Raw genomic sequence first — 20221 nt, forward strand, 5'->3', positions numbered from 1 at the left:
GGAATCTCTTCTCAGTATCAACCTGTTGGAATTACGGGCCATTCGGCTCGCGTTGCTTCACTTCAGCGATTTGGTGGACGGCAGACATGTTTTGGTCCTGACCGATAACACTACGGCTAAGGCCCATGTGAATAGGTTGCAGGGCACCAGGTCTCATTCCCTCATGAACGAAGCTCGCTTGTTGGGCTTATGGGCTGAGGATCATCTCGCTTCCATCCGTGCAGATTACATTTCAGGATCTGACAACATCCAGGCTGATTCCCTCAGTCATTCGCAGGTGGACCAGGGCGAGTGGTCTATCTCCCAGGAGCTTTTCCGGGATATCATCTCGAAATTTGGATGTCCAGTTGTAGATTTATTCGCCTCTCAGCTGAACCATTGTCTCCCCCGTTATTTTTCCAGGTTCCTAGACCTTCGAGCGGAAGCCATGGACACCCTTCGCAGTCCCTGGCCCTCGGGACTTTTATACGCCTTCCCTCCCCTTCCATTGATCCCCAGGGTCATTCGGAAGTTGCTTTGCGAACAAGCGCAGCTCATCCTGGTGGCTCCATTCTGGCAAATGCGCCCCTGGTTCGCAGACTTGATGGGCCTTTCAGTAGCTCCTCCTTGGCAGATCCCTGCCTCCAAGGTCATCTTGTCGCAAGGACCTCTCATTCATCCGAACCCAGGCTGGCTTCGCTTGACCGTCTGGCGGTTAAGCGGCTCCTCCTGACAGGGGCCAGAATCCCGCCTGAGGTAGTTTCCACAATCCAAGCTGCTCGCAGACCTTCTACTGTCAGAATTTATGAGTCCACCTGGCAGTCTTTTGTTTTGTGGTGTTCATCGGTTCCTGTTTCGCCTACTTCGGCTTCCATTATCCACGTGTTGATGTTTCTTCAATCGGGCCTTCGCAAGGGACTTCAACCCAACACGCTACGCCGACAAGTAGCCGCCATTGCCTCTGTTTTGTCCTGCGGTTCGAAAGATTCCATTTCTCGCCATCCAATCATCACAACCTTCCTTCGGGGAGCTACGAATTTATGCCCTCCAACTGTGCACAGGTTTCCAACGTGGAACTTGAATAAAGTCCTGAAGGCTCTCATGTCACCTCCCTTCGAGCCACTTCATTCTGTCTCTCTGCGTTTCCTTTCGTTAAAGGTGGCATTCTTGGTGGCTATCACTTCTTCCCGCAGAATTTCGGAGCTGGCAGCATTATCTATCCGGGCGGACCTTTGTGTCTTCCACACCAATAGAGTGGTTCTCCGGCTGGACCCAGCTTTTGTGCCCAAAGTAAATTCGACCTTTCACAGGGCACAGGAACTCGTTCTTCCAAATTTTTGCCCTCATCCTTCCCATCGGCTGGAACGAGCTTGGCACACGCTGGACGTCCGCCGGGCTTTGAAGATTTATATATCCCGGACGGCCGCACACCGAAAGACGGAGTCTCTGTTTGTGGCATTTCACCCTTCCTCTTTGGGGGTGCGGGTATCAAGTGTGACCTTGGGTCGTTGGATTAGAGCCGCAATTGCCTTAGTTTACCGCCAGTCTGATTCTCCTCTGCCGCATCCCATCACGGCTCACTCTACAAGGAGCGCCTCAACGTCGGCCGCCTGGGCAACTCAGGCCTCCCTCGAAGAAGTTTGCCGAGCAGCCACATGGACTACAATCAGCCCCTTCGTCAGACATTACAAAGTGGACTCCTTCGCTTCCGCTGATGCTGCATTCGGCAGAAGGGTGCTGCAGTCGGTCCATCTCTCTTGAGGACTACCGGACCAGTTTCTTCCCTCCCTGGTGACATCTGACTTTGGTATGTCCCATCCTGACTGACGTTTTTCCTCTGCGTAGGAGAATGGACTTTGGTCTTACCTGATACGTCCCTTCTCGACATGAGGAAAAACGTCAGTCAGCCCCACCCTTGGATTCGTTCCGGTGGTGGTTGAGGGGGGTGATATTAACTCTCTTTTGTTTCAGGAGGACACGGAGCACGAGTCCATCACTTCGCCTCAACAAAGAACTGGGACAGCCTCGAAGGGGCAGAGCTTTGGTCTTTGGAAAGTGCTCGGTCATTGGCTAGACAGGACGTATACCCATCCTGACTGACGTTTTTCCTCATGTCGAGAAGGGACGTATCAGGTAAGACCAACATCCATTTTCTGTATAACAGGGAAACTGGCATGTCCTAGTTTCCTATGAAGTAAATGAGTACAATTGTCATGCATTGGTTTACCATTGTATAATTTTTCTGACAGAATGGGTTCACTTGTTGACATATTTTTACTCCCTCCATGACTATCGGGTTTAGTCTCTTTGTTTTTTAACTGAGTGTGTGCACAGATTAATTCGTCATTTCGTGGCAGTAGATATGTTAGTCCCTCTTTAGTGAATATTTTGTCTATGTTCCTATTGTTTTTTGTCATGAATACTTTTCCATTTTTGAAAGTGGTCTCTACCCCATTCTCTTCGCTTAGTTTTAGAGTCGCCAATATATTATGCGGAATTTCGGGTATAAATAGTACCCCCTCTATTTTCCCTATACCTTTGATATGAGTGTTACCTACTCCTCTTATTAGAACTTTATTTTGATTCACTACCTTTATGTAATACTCCTTTTCTGTGAAGTTGTTGAGAATTTTTTGATTGTGAGTTGTGTGGCTTGTGGCTCCAGAGTCAATGAGCCAGGTGTTGAATGAATCTGATGCTGATGGATTATTGTCTTTTATTCCATATAATGACCCATATCTGTTTTCTCTAGAGTTGTCTCTATATATTTTTTTTGTTTTTTGAGTAGGGTGATTCTCTGCGTTTATGTCTGTAGTCAGGAGAAGTTCTATCTGAGAAATGGATTCTTCTATCTGATCTATCTTTGTGATAATATGTATCTCTATATCCTGCGTTCCTAGGGCAGTCTCTCTTTTGATGTTTTTCTGAGCCGCATATAGTGCTTTCAGGTGGATATCTATCTCTGCCTCGGAAATCTACCCTTTTTTGATTTCTGCCTTCCCTTTGATGTATAGATCGTTCCCTTCTAAGTTTGTCTTCTGCTATAAGTTTATTAGTAAGATTTTCTAATGTAATATGTTCTAAGATTAAGCTGTCAAGTAAAGTTATGTAATTATTCCAGCTGGAGTCTAGGGAATTGATTATAATACTTTTCATACTGCCATCAGATATATTCTCCCCCCTTTGGATGAGTTCTGCTCGAGTTGCGTTCAGATTTAGAATATGTTCGCTCATGGGGATACCATGCCTTAACCTGGCAGAGTGGAATTCCCTTGAAATTCTAGTAGTCGTGGCTACATTTTTGCTATAAAATAAATTAAATAATTTTTGGAATATTTCAGATACAGTCAGGTTATGTTCAAGGCTAGGAAAAATACTTGGGGATATAGAGGCAATGAGGATACAATAAGCCTTATGGTGGAGGCAGTCCATTTCATAAGTCCAGGGTTTGTCTGGGGGATCATTAGAACAAAATGTTTTCTCTCAAATATATGACCTGGAGCTGCTGGCTCCATTCCATCAGATTATTTCCATCTAATTTTAATTTTACAAAGTCTGTAGGTAGTGTCCCAGATTGGTGTGAATAGTTACTTACATTCTGTTGCTGTCCATGGTTTAAAACCTTAGCATACTCACAATAAGACAGAGGTATACTAGAGGCATGTCTGTATTGGCTTGTCTCTATGTTGGGGTGGATCTGTACTGACTTATATTTATGTCCTCTTCTTTTTTTCTTGCAGGTTCGTTCTGCGCATGCCCAGATCTCATTCTTCCCCAGCAGTCGATGAGAGAGGACTCTGTGCTTGTGGCTCCCGGGATGAAGCCCTAGTCGGCTCTCTGGTCTTCGGCTTTGGCTCCGGAAGGCCTCTGTTGGCTGATAATTGCCCAGGATGCCGTCCAGCTCGTCGGGAAGTCTCTGGAACCGCAGCGGTCGGCGAAATCTTCATTGGAGGTCTGGCGGCCTTGTTCCTCGATGCGGCTGTAGAATGGGGCCCGGTTCGGACAATCAGCGTCGGTGAGTTTGGATCGCTCAGCGAATTGTTCTGCGACAAGTAAGTATGATATTTTAAATTTTGGGTCTTGGTCGTCTCGTGTGGGCATCGGGTGGTGTTCTTCAGTGTATGATTGCCGGCGCGTTTTTTCTCGGGTGGCTGGTTCTTCTTCTAGGTAGTCTAATTCTTTTTGACTTTTGTTAGGTGTTAGTTTAGAGAGTTTTCTTGCATCTTCTGGTTGTGAGTTTGGTATTTTTAGCTTAGCCCCGAATGCCGCAGTTAACACCTGCATGACATTATCTATTTCTAGTTCAGTAGGTTGATTAGTATATTTGTTACATAGTTGTTTTTTATTTATTTCTGGAATCAAGTAGTTCTTTTCTTTGTAGGTTTTGTTTCCAGCCTTGTAATTTAAATTTTGGGAGCCTTTTAATGATTGGTCGGCCATTTTAGAAGGATTAGATAGACAAGATGACCACCCTGAAAAAGGCGCGAAACCATTGCCAGCTTCATCTTTAGTTTTGTAGTCAGGGGTTGACTTTCTTACCGTGGATTTTTCATGTTTATTATGTTCGATCTCTTCATCTGCTGCTGCTCTGTGATCGTTTACTAGGCTGCGGAGTTTCGCGAGCAGATTTGAGTCATCTGGAGCCGTTTCTATTAATTCTAGTATTTTTCTTTTTATGTCACCTTCCTTGTTTGAGGCTGAGGGAGCTACTTCTGTTCCATCTGGTGATTGTTTGGAGTTTGTCAGGAATTCTTTTTCGTGGAATTGTATATTTTTCTTCATTTCTTCTTTTGGTGTATTGTTTTCAGGAGTCAGCTGGGCTGCCATTCTTTTCGTTAGACGTCTAGTGACAGGTCTTCTTTTTTCTTTTTGTGAGTCTTGCATTTCTAGGTTGGTTGGGCCTACCAAGCCATCCTCTTGCTACCAATTTGTTACTTATTTGTTTATTCTGGTTAGGCCCAATTAAAGACTTGAGGCTTCGTTATTACAAAGATATTTATTTGTTTCTTATCTTCCACAGAATTACATTTGGACAGCAACTGCTCTGACAGGAGCATCAACTTATATACAGAGGAGGCGGGGCAAAAGGTAAGTAGGGACCAATGGGAAGGAGCATAGTGATATCATATATTTAACTCATATACAAGTGTACATATATGCAGAAAACAGGTTAGGTATTTTTAATTGTAACAGTTTTTGGTTTACTATTACCTCTACCATCAAAGTTCTCCCTTCTTCATCTGTATATTTGCTTGGCGTTTATTGTTTCCTTTATATATAAGGTATTGGTATATAGATTAACCTCTTCCGATCTGTTGGTTATTGTGTCATTCTCCAGATTTGTTAGCATAGTTTGGTTAGAACCTTTACAGATTCTTCTTTTGTAGCTTGCCATATTATTTTAGATAAAAGCCTTTCAGAGGCTTTTTTCCTGAAGCTTCTTTCAGAGGCTTCTTTCAGCCTCTGAAATCTCCATTTGCAAGGCTGGGTGGGCTACATTCAGAGTATGAGACGCACCCAGATTTTCACCATCTTTTTTGGGGGGAAAAGGTGCATCTTATACTCCAAAAATACGGTATGTTGCTTGATAGCATGTCTATTGATAGCATGTCTATTTCTTCTTCCATCTTCTCATTTGTATGTAGGTCGTATTGTTCTAGTTGATCTTATTTCTTTCTGTCCCTTTGCTTTTGCTCCTTCTTGCTCTGCTTCTTCTGTTTTCTCGGACTCACTTTCTTCCTGCTGTATAATCTTTTCCACATTTGCTAGTTCTCTTTGTCCTTTGTGTTCTCCTTCCTCTCCCCTTCCCTTTTCTTCAGTAGTTCCAAAGTGACATTCATAAAATTCATATGCTCTATATCTTTTTTCATTCCAAGTTACCAAAATTCCCTCTGTTACATTGTATTTAATCAACTGACCTTTCAAGAATTGATATTGTATTCTTAGGTTTCTTACTCTTCTTGGCACCTGTTTCAACACTACAATTTCTTTGCCTTTATATTGCAGAGGTTCATCTCTTGCTTTTTTAAGTATTTCAACTCTTATCATCTTCTTGACAAATATGACATGAATTTCTCTTGGGAGATTATGTCTTCTCGCATAGGTTGTGTGTGTATTCAGAATATTTCATCAATTTCTGCTTGCATTTCCTGCTTTGTAATCTGTAAGGCATTTGCCAGAAATTCTATCATATCCAGTGGTGAAATGCACTTACCTTCACTACTGGTTCGGGAATGTGAGCCCACATGCATGCTCACTACGCTCACCCGTGCCTCTTCTGCACAGGCGCAGAGGGTCAAAAATGGGACATAATGATGTCCCGGCAGGTGGGCGGAGCCTCCCGCCACCAACACTACTGGTTCACGCGAGCCGGATAGATCTGACTGGATTTCACCACTGATTATATCAGGTAGATGTTCTCCTTTTTCCTCTTCTATGTTTTGGAATCTCAAGAAGTAAGTGGCCTTTCCCATTTGCAACGAAATCACGTTTTCCTCCAATTCTTTATTTTTCTGTGTAAGCCTTTGATTCATTTCCTTCATTTTTTTTCCTTGTCTTGTTCTGATTTTTCCTCTATTACCTGAATCCTTTGTTCATTTTTTTCTATCATCTGTTGTAAGTTCCCTATTTTTTCATTCATGTCATGTACCTTTTCTTTTACCTCTCCCAACTCACTCTTCACCTCATTATGATTCTTCATTATCGCCTCCTGTAAGGATTGGAACATTGTCATCACATCTTTTTGAAATGAATTTGATTTCTCTACTTGTAATATGCTCTCTATCGATCTTTGACTTGATGGACTTGATGCTGCAGATGATGGTGCAGATGTTGTTTTCTTTCCTAACTTGCTTAAATTTGGATTGATTGTCATTTCTGCTTGTATCTACTTATGTCTAGTAACCAGATTAAATGGGACCTTAATTTAGTAAAATACACCACAATAATATCCTAGCCCCCAACCAACTTCTAACCCCCCTGTTTTAAACCAAGGAAAGGACACTCTTTTCTCTTCCTATTTCCCACCTGTATTTTATAATTCCCACAATCTTATAATTTTTATAATCCACCAGATCAGTCCAAAAATTTATCCTGTAGTAGTATGGAATACTTCTTTTCAAATAATTATTTTCCTGAACCGAGGAGGCAGTGCGGATCTAATGCTGGCTGCAATCTGGACCAGATGGCTGCCATCAGGTTGCAGATCAGTGCCAGGTCGGCCTGGGCTTCACCCTTCACTGTTTCCAGGATGGCCCTGCGGGCCAGATCAAACCACCTCACGGACCAGATCCAGCCCATGGGCCTTGAGTTTGACACCCCTGATTTAAAGCATAAGAATCTTAATATTTATAATGAATTTGTTGCAATTTAATTATTAGCAGTATAACCCAAATGATTGTTATATAATCAAAGGTGAACTTTATTTCTGAAATTAATACCTATATTTGCAACATGAAAGCCAAAACTATTTCATTATATGTTGTATCACAGTTCTGAATTCATTCTTTTACTTTTATTCTTGTAATAAGATGTTCTCATCTTTTTCTTGAAGTAGTGTAAGACAATCTGGAGGTTAATACGTTTTATCAAAGCCGAGAATATAATAGATTCCTGTTTGCATCCTGGATGAAATAAAGACTGATTGTTTTCCAGAGGCAGTTATCAGCAAGCAAAAACTTAGCTGCTTTTAGTATGTGGTGCATGCAAATGATGAACTAGGAAACACCAACCCTCCACTATGTTTGGAAAAGTTGAAGGAAAATAAAATGGAGGCAGTGGACAGACTGACAAATGGGATGAAGGTGAATGGAGGAAGGCTACAAGAGGAAGACTTTGAAGACTACAACAATACCGTGTTTCCCTGAAAATAAGACCCTGTCTTATTTTCCCTGAATCCTGAAATAAGTGCTTGGCCTTATTGCCATGCACTCAAAAGCCCGATTGGACTTATTATCAGGGGATGTCTTATTTTGGGGGAAACAGGGTACTAGATAATAAGTTTTTTGTATCTACTTAGAGAATTGCATTTGTAAAAATCTCTCTCTCTCTCTCTCTCTCACACACACACACACACGCTCACGCACACACACAAACATAAACTCCACCTTTTTTCCTAAATGAGAATATTTGATTCATTGGATTTCATGTATTTATAATGTATCTGAAAATTGGTTTTGCTGAAAACGTACTTATACAGAGATTCAGAAGTTCAAAACTGGCAAGGTTGCCATATAATTATATTGGTATTTGTCTTAAAGCAGCTATATTTTGTTTTTACTTAAATTAATTATATCTGCCTTGGTTGATTTAATTTAAAAATCACTTATGATAGTGATTCTTAACTTAGACTTTGAGATGATGAGTCTGCAACAGACAACGTGGTGTCATCCTTTGGAGTTTTGTTGCCCCTTGGCTATTACTGTAAGAGAAATGGAAGAGCAGAGGAGCACCTTTTCAATTTCTGTTCTGAAGATGTTGACAGTGACAGTTGTCCAGTCAACCTCCAGAATATGATCTCAGTGAAGGCATGGCTATGAAAGATGGAGTGGTGTGAGGAAACAGAATATAGCTGCTGCTACCTACCTCTTTGCTTCTGAGGACTGTCCGGTTTAGGCAGAGTTCATCTACCTGGCACTATTTGCATTCTTATCAACCATGTGATTACTGCCAATCTTGAAACAAAACAGCATGAATCATTTTGTGATTCAGCTAACTAATAGAAGATACAAACCTTACTGAGACTGCCCCATTTTCAGAGCTATAGCAGTTCCTGGAATAACAAAAATCACCTGCATAATCTTGATGCACACTTAAGGGGAAAAAATTACAGGTAGTCCTCAATTTATGGCCACAATTGTGCCCAAAATTTCTGTTGCTAAATGAGACACTTGTTACATGAATTTTGCCTCATTTTAGAATAGAATAGAATAGAATAGAATAGAATAGAATAGAATAGAATAGAATAGAATAGAATAGAATAGAATAGAATAGAATAGAATAGAATAGAATAGAATAGAATAGAATAGAATTCTTTATTGGCCAAGTGTGATGGGACACACAAGGAATTTGTCTTGGTGCATACGCTCTCGAAGTACATAAAAGAAAAGATACATTCGTCAAGGATCATAAGGTACAATACTTAATGATAGTCATAGGGAAACAGTCAATATTAGTCTTAAGGATACCAGCAACAAGGTTACAGTCATATAGTCATAAGTGGGAGGAGATGGGTGATAGGAACGATGAGAAGATTAATAGTAATGCAGACTTAGTAATTAGTTTGACAGTGTTGAGGGAATTATTTGTTTGGCAGAGTGATGGTGTTCAGGAAAAAACAACTTTTCTTGCTACATTTGTTAAGTGAATCACTTCAGTGGTCAATTTAGTAACAGAGTTGTTAAATGAATTTGGCTTCCCCCTTGTCTTTGCTCAAAAGAAGGTCACAAAAGGTGATCACATGACCCCGGGACACTTCAATTGTCATAACTATGAGTCAGTTGCCAAGCATCTGAATTTTGATCATGTGACCATGGGGATGCTATAAGTTTCTTTTTTCAGTGCTATTGTAAGTTTGAACAGTCACTAAATGAACTGTTAAGTCAAGGCCTGCCTATAATTTTCTTGCCCAGCACTTAAAATCTATTTCACTTATGTAGTTAACAAAACAGCATTGCACAGTGTTTGCTCATTTATATCTAAGATCACAGCCCTAAGATCCCAATGAATATTTACATGGAATGATATCCCCAGAGAAGTAGAGGGATTAATTGGGAAAGCTAATATCTACCGTGTTTCCCCAAAAATATGACCCACCCCAAAAATAAGCCCAAGCCTAATTTTTTGGGGGTGCTAATATACTCCCTACCCCCCCCCAAAATAAGCCCTAGTGAAGGGGTGGACATAGCAGCACAGGAGGTAGCCCTGCCTTTCCCTGGTCACCCCATGGCTGCTGCATCCTTAATTGCGGCCAGCGGATCAGCTGATCCAGAGAGGGCCAGGAGTTTGTCTCTCAGGGTGCCTAGAGATGTTTCCAGTGCACTCTTGCTAGTCCCAACCCTTCCCATGGTGCCAGGCAACCCAGCAGCCGAGGGCCCCTCTCTTCTGCAGCTCACGGTTTGCGCTCCATCAGGTCTGGATCTTGGGTGTTGCTCAGGCTGCTGCTACGATGAGGCAGAAAGCCATGCGGCCCATCAGAATCGGTTCCTCTACGCAGCTGCACCTGCTGCTGCTGGCCTCGCAGGGGCTCTTTGCCCTCCTGGCTGCCTTGCTTTCAGCAGCCCTCCTGGGCTGCTCCTGCCTGGCGTGAGGCAACTCAGCCCAGATCTACCACCTCTGTAGGACCTCCCCTGTCAGGACCCCCTTCGCCAGTGGTTGCGCTGCCCTGAGCGAGCTCCATGGTGGCTCTGCAGCAGGAGGGAGGAGGAGATCACCCCTTCTTCTTTTGCATCCCCAAACCCCATCTTCCCTGGACCCCAAGCCCCCGGCCTGCACCCCTCTCACTGGAGCAAGACACGCAACTCAATCTTACCCATGGATGCCTCCCAGTGAAATGCTCTGCTGTAGCTTCAGAGCAAACATCCCCCTTGCAGGATTGCAAGGCTAGAGGCTTCAAAGCCATGGAGGGAGCAGTTTGTATGTACAGTCTGCAAGATTCCCCTTTGAAAGGAGGATTGGCAGGAAAATCCACTCCCCTTTGAAAGGAGGATTGGCAGGAAAATGGGAGAGAGCCTTCTCTGTGGGGGCACCTACTCTTTGGAACAAAATACCCCCTGGAATACGAATAATCCCAGATTTTCGCACTTTCCGACGTGCCCTGAAGACCTTTCTGTTTCAACAAGCAGGGCTAGCATAAACATCTAAATTCTATGCCAAGGTCTTAGCAGATACACCAAGTTGACTCAATTTATTATTTACTGTTTATAAAAAAAAAAAATTATTATATGTATATGAAATCTTAATCTGTTCACCGCCCTGAGTCCTTCAGGTGAAGGGCGGTATAGAAATTCAATCAATCAATCAATCAATAAAATCCACAGACACCCCACCTGGAGATCACTTTCTGAAAAAGTTTTCCTCACCCTGCCTGCTTCCAATCTTTCTCCTTCTCCTGCATCTCAAGCAAAATCAAACCATGATGGGGGGGGAGATTTGCGCCGGAAACATCTACAGGTGCCCAGAGAGACAGAACTCCCGGCCCTCGCTGGATCAGCTGATCCATGGGCCACGATTAAGAGGCCCAGCAGCTATGAGGTGACTGCACTCGTGGCCTCCTGCGCCTCAAAAAAATTAAGACACCCCCGAAAAGAAGCCCTAGCCATTTTTTGGGGTGGGGTGTCAAAAGAAAATAAGACCTGGTCTTACTCTTGGGGAAACACGATATATAGAATTCAGAAACACAGATTTGGAAGAATTGCCAACTTAACTTGTCTAATATGCCTTGAAATTGAGGATGGGCTTCATATTGAAAACATATTCAAAACTCCTTCCTTTAGTTCCTGAGCAAGATGAATTCCAATTAACAAGTTTAGGGAGTTTTTCCTTTTTCAACTGTTTGATCGAATCAAAGGAAAGCACATCCCAAAGGTGCTTTTTCAAGAGGCAACTGGACTTTCTGGTTTTTCTTCGAAGACATTTCACTTCTCATCCAAGAAGCTTCTTCAACTCTGACTGGATGGGGAGTGGAAGAATTTATACATCTTGCAGACAACTGGTCATTTGCATTCTTTTAGCAAGTCATTAAGGTCACCTGGAGATTTATCTGTGTCATCAGGGTCACCTGAGTGGTCCAAATGGGTGTGGAACCTTCTTGGAACTGTTGAAAGGACTGTGTTGTAGATTGGAGATAGATGATGTCATATCCCTCCCCCTCTGTTGCGAGAGGGCTGTTCAATTTAGACATAGATGGCTTCTTTGATTCCTCTTTCAAACCAGTGGTCCTCTGTGTCCAAAATGTGTACTTGGCTGTCTTCAAAAGAGTGGCCTGTGTCTTTTAAATGCAGATGGACTGCTGAATCTAGTCATGTGTTTGTTCTCCTATGTTGTGCCATGCGCTTATGAGTGGTAGTTTTGTTTCCCAAATATACAAATCTGAGCATGGTTCGCTGCATTGTACTACATATACCATATTGCTCAATTTATATCAGTGTTTTATCTTTGGGATGGACAAGCTTCTGCCTTAGTGTATTCTTGGGTTTGAAGTGTGCACCTATGTTATTTTGACTGAAGATCCTCCTGAGCTTTTCTGATATGCCTGCAATGTACGGAATGAAAACATTGCTTCGTTCATTGTTCTCTTAATTATCTGTTATGGAGGAGCTTGTGTAAGGTTGTTTTTGAGATTTGATGAAGGCCCACTTGTTCTGAGGGCTTCCTTGATGTATTTTCATTCTTTTTCTTTCCCATCTTTGCTGGTAGGCAGGCCTTCAGTTCAATGGTATAGGGTTCTGATGGCTCCCATTTTGTGCTCCAGTCGGTGGTGGGAATCAAAATGTAAATATTGATCTTTGTGAGTGGGTTTTCTGTAAACTTCAAAGTTAAGACTTCTGTCTTTATGTATACCACACAGTGCAGGAAAGCTAGACTATTTTCCTTAAATAGTCCTGCGTGAACTTGATATATCTGTTCACAGAATTGATATGTTTGGTGAACACTTCCAATTCCTGTGTTTTGATCTTGACCCAAGTATTGTCCACATACCTATACCAGTGAGTGGGTGGAATTCCTGTGAAGGAGTCTAGGGCTTTGGTTTCTACCTCTTCCATGTAGAGATTGGTCATATTAATTCCTTTCCCTGGAACACTTTATGGAAGCAAAAGTTGGACTTTGAAGAAACAAGATAGAAAGAATATTGGCAAGTTTGAAATTTGGTGTTGGGGAAAGCTCCTGAGAATACAGTGGACAGCCAAAAAAGCAAACAAATGAACCAGCAAACAAATTACCCCACGCTTCTTAGTCAAGGCATAAATATCCAGGCTAAATTATCATATTTCAGAAATATTATACCAAGATCTAGCTCTCTGAAGAATATAATGATGGGAAAGGTGGAAGGAAAGAGAAGAAGAGGACAATCAAAGGAAGTTGGATGGATCCAATTACAGTGGCAATGTGTACACATCAAGGACAGATCATCATGGAAAAAATCTATGTGATTGCTAAGTGTTGTCATCAACTTGATGGCACATAGTCAATTGACTCTTGATAAGCCAACTTTAGCTTCTTGCTAAGCAATGCATATTTTTCTAATTGCATAATAATATATTCTAGAATTATGCCCAGTATTATCATAAATCTGACTAGTCAATAGTTTCATGAGTTCTCTTTTTCACTCTTTGAAATCAGCAATCCTAAAAGGTGGTGCCCTTGGATTGTAAATAGTTATCATGATGGGAAACCTAGATCATGATCCAAAACAGAGGGCTAGGTATTCTGTTCTGGAACATATGGCTGATAATAGAACTTCACAGCACTGTTTGAGAATGAGTCTGATCAATCCTCCCTAAAATTAGAATGGTTCAAGTAATGAGATTTATGTAATTTAGCTTCATTTAATCTTAAAATGTTTCTAGCTTTGTAACTATCTAAAGAACATTGTAGCAAGTTACAATCCATCAAAATAATAACATTTAGTAATATAATTAATAGTACACAATTTAAGAAATAAAGGACAGTAGCTAAGAAGCATTAGGGAGAACATGCATGTCTATGTTATAGATGGCATGTCCTGAATGCAAGAGGCACATGCCAATACCAGTTTGCTTCTGGGGAAGGACTCCACAATTCCACAGTGCCACACTAAAGTCATCCCTCTCCCATATCTTCATAGCTTTGGGTTGTTGAAGGCAACCCTTCCCCCAACCCAATTAAATCCCTGAAGGGCTTAAAAGTCATTATTAGAACCTCAAAATTTGACTGTTCCCATACATGCAGCCAGGGCATTTTTTTTTTAAAAAAAAAAATATGTTGTCAGGTCTCATTGCTGCAGCCTACGTGAGTTTCAATATTTTGAAAGCATCTTTTAAGATTCAGAGATATCCTCTTTAGTGCATATGCTACTGTCAGATCCGTGAATCTGCCATGCTCAAGGGGGAAGAGGGGGACCCCTGCATTTATTATTGCATTAATACTTTATAGCTTTCTCCCCAATATATCCTGTATCCTGCAATTTACTGATTTATACCTTCTAGCCTGGCGCCTAAGCGGCCTGGTGTTTTCTCACCTTTTGGGGAATGTAAGGGGAGGGAGGGCCATGTGGATTCCATTGTTCGAGAGCTGGCAGAAGGATGACCCTGAGAAAATTCTCTTATCACTTTCTCAGAGCAGCTGGTACAATAACATCTTTGCACCTGTGGGTTGGCTGAATCCACATTGGACTGTTGGGAGGGATTTCTAATTCCTTTATTTTAACTGTATGGCCTGAAGGCCCTCAGAGCCTGCTTTCTTTTTGCCCTGCTATCACCTCTATTCAATAAAAGGTTCCTTTTGAAATGCCAAGTTTCAAGAGTCTTTACTTTCTTGAATAAGGGGGAGAGGCCGGGTTTACAGCTACACAGGGCAGGCTCCTGTAACACCAAATACACCTACTAGGAAGAAACATATTTTCCAGCATATTTTAATTATGAATTCTAGGTTGGGTTTTTTTTACACACAGCACAGAGGAACACAGTCCCTGAATGAATATATCAAAGTGTGTAGCTAAAGTACGTAGTAGAAGTGCAAGTTTCATGAACCTTTCACATTTTTTCTACTTTTGCTGCTTGATGTAAACAAATAAATACGGTGTCGATTTCTTACATATTGAATGGGGGGTTTTTTTGTTTGTTTGTTTTTCTGCCTGTCTTTTCTTCGTTTATGTGTGATCTGCCTATTTTGTGATATAATGTATATAAGAGAATAATACATAACTGATATAAGAAATGTTAAAACTTTTCTGTTTGACACTTTGTCATATTTTAAATCACTAAATCTAAATCTAAATCACACACATTTTATAATTGTTTTAGACACTATTTTAGGATTTTATTATCAAGGAAACAAAAATTCTTAAAATGCAACCCAGTGTACATGCAAACTCTATATGCATGCAAATGTATTAAAAATTATGCATTCCTGCAAAACTTTTAAGTGAACAACAAGGGAAACTAGGAGATAAATGCTTTTTCAGATCAGGAAGCATGGAAGGCTGCAGTGAGCTGAAGTAATGCACAGAAAAAACAAAAAAACACCACCAGCTAGTATCAGTAAAATTCAAATCTTTGTTACAACTGTTAGAAAAGATTAATTATACAAACTTCCCTTCTATATTCTAACAAATCAAACAAGCTTTTACTCTTTTCCTTTAAACATATTTTTTTCTTTCATGAAGTTCAGCAACCAGGTTGTTTAAAAGAAAAAAAGAAAATGAAACATTTGTGTTAGTTTTAGCCAGTGCGATTTTTAAAATAATAAAATGCAAACACCATTAAATCACCACAGTTCCATTTGTTGGAGACAAGCAAATATGTGTTGCAAACATTCAGAGTACCGCTTACAGCACAAAGAGCAGATTTGGATTGAAGCCGATTATTTGGATCAGGAAATAAATAATATAAATCTAGGCTATCAAATCTATTGATGGATGAGGGAAAGAAGGAAGCAGACAATTTACAAAGTCACAATACATGAGGGTTTGAATAATTACTGTTGTGAAAACAATCAAAAATTAAAGACACTCAGTTTATATTTGATTTTAAGACTTACCTCCGTTCACTGGGCATCTGGTAAACATAGGAAAAAAGCAACACACTTATAAAAGTTAGAGGAAAACCAAATTTTGGGTGTGTTTAAGATCTCTTCAATAAGCATTATACAATAATCTTTAATTTTTGCGAAATTACTCGCATGTACACAGTTGAACGAAAATTATTTTTTGTTTAATTGTAAACATAATACATTGGAAATCTGGGAAGCAGAAGGAAGTTAGTTGGGTGTGACTATTTTAGTAAATTGAAAATAACAAACTTTACTGAAGAAGAACTCTCAATTTAAGTAGAAAGATTAAAAAGGAAAACTTCATCTGCCATTGTTATCACATTGTCAGAGAATCTAAGATAACATTCCCATATTCCAGTATTCCCACATTAACATATTTGGGGGGAAAACAGCATTTATTTAAATAAAATACACTGAAAAGTACTAATAATCAAACTGTTTTAATATTTTGAAAAGAAGAACTTTATTTCTATTATATGCTTTATGCAGCCCTTATTTACATACACTTTGTAGAACTCTATATCCTCTGCCTTTGAATCCAGAATATACTGCTACTGAACTCTAAATAAACATGCATGAATGGTATTGGAAGGAACACACTATACCAACATTTTATTATATTGTATGATGTTCCAGAATTGTTAACATTTTTTAAAAAAAACACTGAACACAATTCAGTCAAGTCTAGATTTAAGTTACACTGGGGTTTTTTTTGGGAGGGACTGTTCTATTAAAATCATCAACATTTAATTATGTCCTATTGTAAAGAATTAAAATGTTGCCATTCAGTGAAGTATTTTCTCATCAATTTGAACTGTTTCCTATTATATCATCCTTTTCTTTTTTAACTCCCAGCTAGAAAAAAGTACATTCAAAATTCATTGCCTAATATTTTATTCAACTTCACATCAAAAATTATAAAATATAAAAAAGGATTAAGAAGAACAGAAAGAGTACATAAAATACAAATAAAGGGAGGTAAAGCAGAATATGAATTCAGACAATGGATACTAAGGGAAATAACATTTAAGTGGTCAATAAGTACTGTATTAATAGTTTTAGTAGTAAAATACTGCTAAGAAATATATTTACTAAATGCTAAAGTAATGGCCTATTAGCTTATTAAAATACATTTCTGCAAATCAATGATATCCCAGTAGATTTTATGACAAATTGCTAGGATTTCATAAAATTAATAACAAAACAGGAAATAAATTTGTTCAATCAGTGATCAGGGTAAGAATGCAATTAAGCACTATCCAATCAATGATAATGATTTGAAAGAAAACCCTCAGATCCTTCAATTCATTTCTCTGTATCCAGGTATGTTATTTGTCTGCCAATCTTATTGCTGCTATGCAAAATTTGGCAAAATTAGCAATATTACACAACATCTAACAAGAAGAAGGCCATAAGAACAGTTTCATTTTGTCTTGTTAATTGTATCAGTAAAGGAACAATTAGATTTGCCGACTGCCCTGGTAATCAGAGCAATGTAGTAGCAAATATTAGATGTCTCAACAATGTATTTGCTGCAAGGACAAGTTCTTTTAAACTTGTGGGCTAAATAGTTTGTAGGGTAAGATATTAAATTGAGCTCTAAAATGCTCTTTAGTGAGCAGCAGAAACCAGTACAATTAGATATCTGCTTGATTTCCATCTGGGATATATTATACAAAAACTAATGTGGACTGGAATGTGGCTAATCTCATTCTGATATTCAGTATTTTAAACCCTTTCTCTAATAATTCTCCTAATTTGAGAATATACCAAGAAGGAGAAGAGTTTTCATTTTCAGGTGTGCTATTTCTATTCTAGGAGACACACATAATACACATCTAAGTGCCTGAAGCAGGGATTGCAAAATGTTATTTATATAGCCTCAAGAGATTTATAATGAATGAGGCATTGTAATTGAGCACCTTAGGGCATATGTGCTATAGTTTTAGTGATGCTTGTATACACTGTCTGTCCTTTGTTTACCAGTAGCAACCTATTGAGATTGGTAATGTTGAGAGACAGTGATTGGTTCAAAATCACTCAATGAGTTTTGTGGTTGAATAAGGAACTAATTCTGGATCAGATTCTGGCATGCTGGAGGAGTCGAAAGAGTCCATGGTCTGCATATTGCCCAGCTTGCCATAAAACTTATATATTTGGATTACACACTAACATAAAACAATACAAATTCCTTTGTGGTTTAACACAATATATGAACTCAATCTATATTTGACAATGCTAATATATGCTAAACCTTTTAAGAAGACTTGCCATGGGATTAAAAAAGGGTCAATTTAAAACTGTATATTCTTCCTCTAAAGTACATAAAGTACACCTGGAACTTTTAAGAAAATTCCAATGAAATATTAATTTCTCATCAATTAATTCACCATGTCTAAATTAAATTTTCTAAGTACATCTTCAAAAATTTTCTTTGTTGAATATAAAGTGTATGCCTCTTGGGTCAGCTTCTGAATTATTAATGCACATTTTATTTAGAGTTTCAGCCAAGGCTTCAGGTCCACATAGGAAAACACCAACCCTGGAACTGAAGGTATAAAGCAAAAAACAGATATTTAGGTCCCAAATATACTACATAATATAAGTAGGGATCTTGAACAGGAAATTGAACTGTGCTACAAGCATTATAATCTGCACAGCCTTATGTTTATCAAAATCCTCATAAGGTAACACTGATAGCAACATTCTCAGGTTGTGTCAGGTGCAAGGAACCAGAATGACACTGAAGCTGATCAGAACAGTAAGTTTATTGCTACTTGCCTATTTATAAGAATCTCTCTAGACTCACTACTGAACAAGTAAGTAAGCACTCCAAGATTTTTTTTGTGGGGGGGGAGCTTTGTTTTCCATCGATTCTTCCCCTTCAGTGATTTCTGGCTAGCCAGTCTCTTAACTCCTTCGCCCACTTCTATAGGAGAAGGACTGGCAAAGTTGGAGGAGTAAAAAGAGGGTTAGCCTCAAATCATTATGTAACCACAAACTAAGTCCAACCCCCCCCCCTCGATTACCATTACCTTTATCTAACTATAATCAGGTGCTGAGCTTAGTTGAAAAGATTCCTGTACATAGGCTTTTAGCAATAAATAAGTTAAATTGAACCTTAATGCATGAATTTGATCTTTCACACCTGAACTTCAACTGCAGATCCCACCACAGGTTTTAAACAAAGTTCAAAATGGCAAAAATCAACAGGAACCAGCACTTATTAAACCAATGAAACAAAAGTAATTATATACTGATATAATAAAATTTAATAATTGCACAAGAAACCTACTTTGGATGTTGGCCTGCAATTGTTTTGAACTCATTTTCCCAATTTGGTCTTCCATATTGAGTTTTCTGCTTCAAGCCTGTAATCACATCTTTCTCCTCATCATGATGCATTGTAAAATGAGTCGCCTAGAAAGTTAAAAACAAGAAATAATCTTTATTAGAAGATAGGTAACTTTTTGTAAGAAATTAGAAGATTGTTAGGAAAGTTTTTGTCTTCCAGTTGTAATTTCTAGCCAGAGCAACCCACAGAAGTTGAAATCCAATACATCCTGAAGGAAATAGATTGGGAAATATAAGCAGAGTTACTGTGTTTGATATAAAAAAGAGAGGGAGAGAGAGATTGGTTCCAAATAATAACCTCCAAATAACCCAATAGTATCCAACAGAGAAAAATATAACACAAAGCCAACAAATATGTACTGTATATGTTGGAGGAAAAACTAATTGGAGGCCTCTCAATATTTCCTGATGGCTTGCCCTAATGTGAGTTTAGTGTCCTGTTTCTTGAGGCTAAGAATGCATGATGTCATTTTTTATCTAACTATTGCAAACAACCCAATTTTCCTTGCATTGCATCAAAAAACAGTATTGTCTTACTTCTGGTGGAACAAACAGCATTTATGGGTCTTTTGTAGTACTTCATTTAATTGTTGGCAAATGACTCCTTACCACTTGGCTCCTGTGCATTGTGGTAGGAATGCCCGCTCCTTTTTAGCATTTTGTCCCGATCAATTCTGAAGTTACCTTCCCCCGATGGGTTTTGAACCTCTGTGTTTTTTTCTTTTTCTTTGATGCAGTGAAAGTCTGCTTTTTTTAAATAGGCTCATCAGCACAAACCCAAGACAATTTTTGTTTCTTCTAACAGGCTCACAAGTGGGGGGTTGAAATGGTGGGCTTTCTTTTTTTTTAACTGAATGAAATTGATAAAAATTCCATTAGAGCCCAAATGACAAGATGATTGGTAAAGCCTGTCCCTTCCTACTCTGATCGATCAATGAATGCACTGGATAGGAAAGTGTTGAATATGAAGGAGTGTCAATCAAGGAAGGCTCTCCCCAAAGATCTACCAACATGAAATGAAACTAATTGGTGTTTATTTTCTGAGATGGATGAGAAGGATAAAACACCAGGGCAGTCCACTAATCAAAGAAACTATTGCTAGACAAATATCTGGCTGCCTATGTTGCCAAATCTGAAGATC

General features: G+C 39.5%; 3 protein-coding genes across 4 annotated transcripts in view; 2 read left to right on the forward strand and 1 right to left on the reverse strand.

Moving 5' to 3' along the window:
- DYNLT3 (dynein light chain Tctex-type 3) overlaps positions 1-8236 on the forward strand; it is a 51987-nt gene extending 43751 nt beyond the window's left edge. Inside the window, exons 7-8 of the transcript XR_015728223.1 lie at positions 3720-4031; positions 5000-8236. The gene's annotated coding sequence lies outside the window, so the exon portion shown is untranslated. The remainder of the gene's footprint in view (positions 1-3719; positions 4032-4999) is intronic.
- LOC148113422 (uncharacterized) overlaps positions 5001-20221 on the forward strand; it is a 112119-nt gene continuing 96898 nt past the window's right edge. Inside the window, exon 1 of the transcript XR_015728221.1 lies at positions 5001-5067. The gene's annotated coding sequence lies outside the window, so the exon portion shown is untranslated. The remainder of the gene's footprint in view (positions 5068-20221) is intronic.
- CYBB (cytochrome b-245 beta chain) overlaps positions 16151-20221 on the reverse strand; it is a 30808-nt gene continuing 26737 nt past the window's right edge. For both annotated transcript variants that reach the window (XM_087871291.1, XM_034423798.3), the window contains 2 exons: positions 19022-19146; positions 16151-18274 (listed from right to left, as the gene is read on the reverse strand). In XM_087871291.1, coding sequence (XP_087727417.1) covers positions 18148-18274; positions 19022-19146 — 252 coding nt within the window. In that variant the 3' untranslated portion in view covers positions 16151-18147. The remainder of the gene's footprint in view (positions 18275-19021; positions 19147-20221) is intronic.

Source organism: Pantherophis guttatus, chromosome 5 (genome assembly GCF_059756535.1).
Source record: "Pantherophis guttatus breed Tessera chromosome 5, ASM5975653v1, whole genome shotgun sequence".
Classification (NCBI taxonomy): domain Eukaryota; kingdom Metazoa; phylum Chordata; class Lepidosauria; order Squamata; family Colubridae; genus Pantherophis; species Pantherophis guttatus.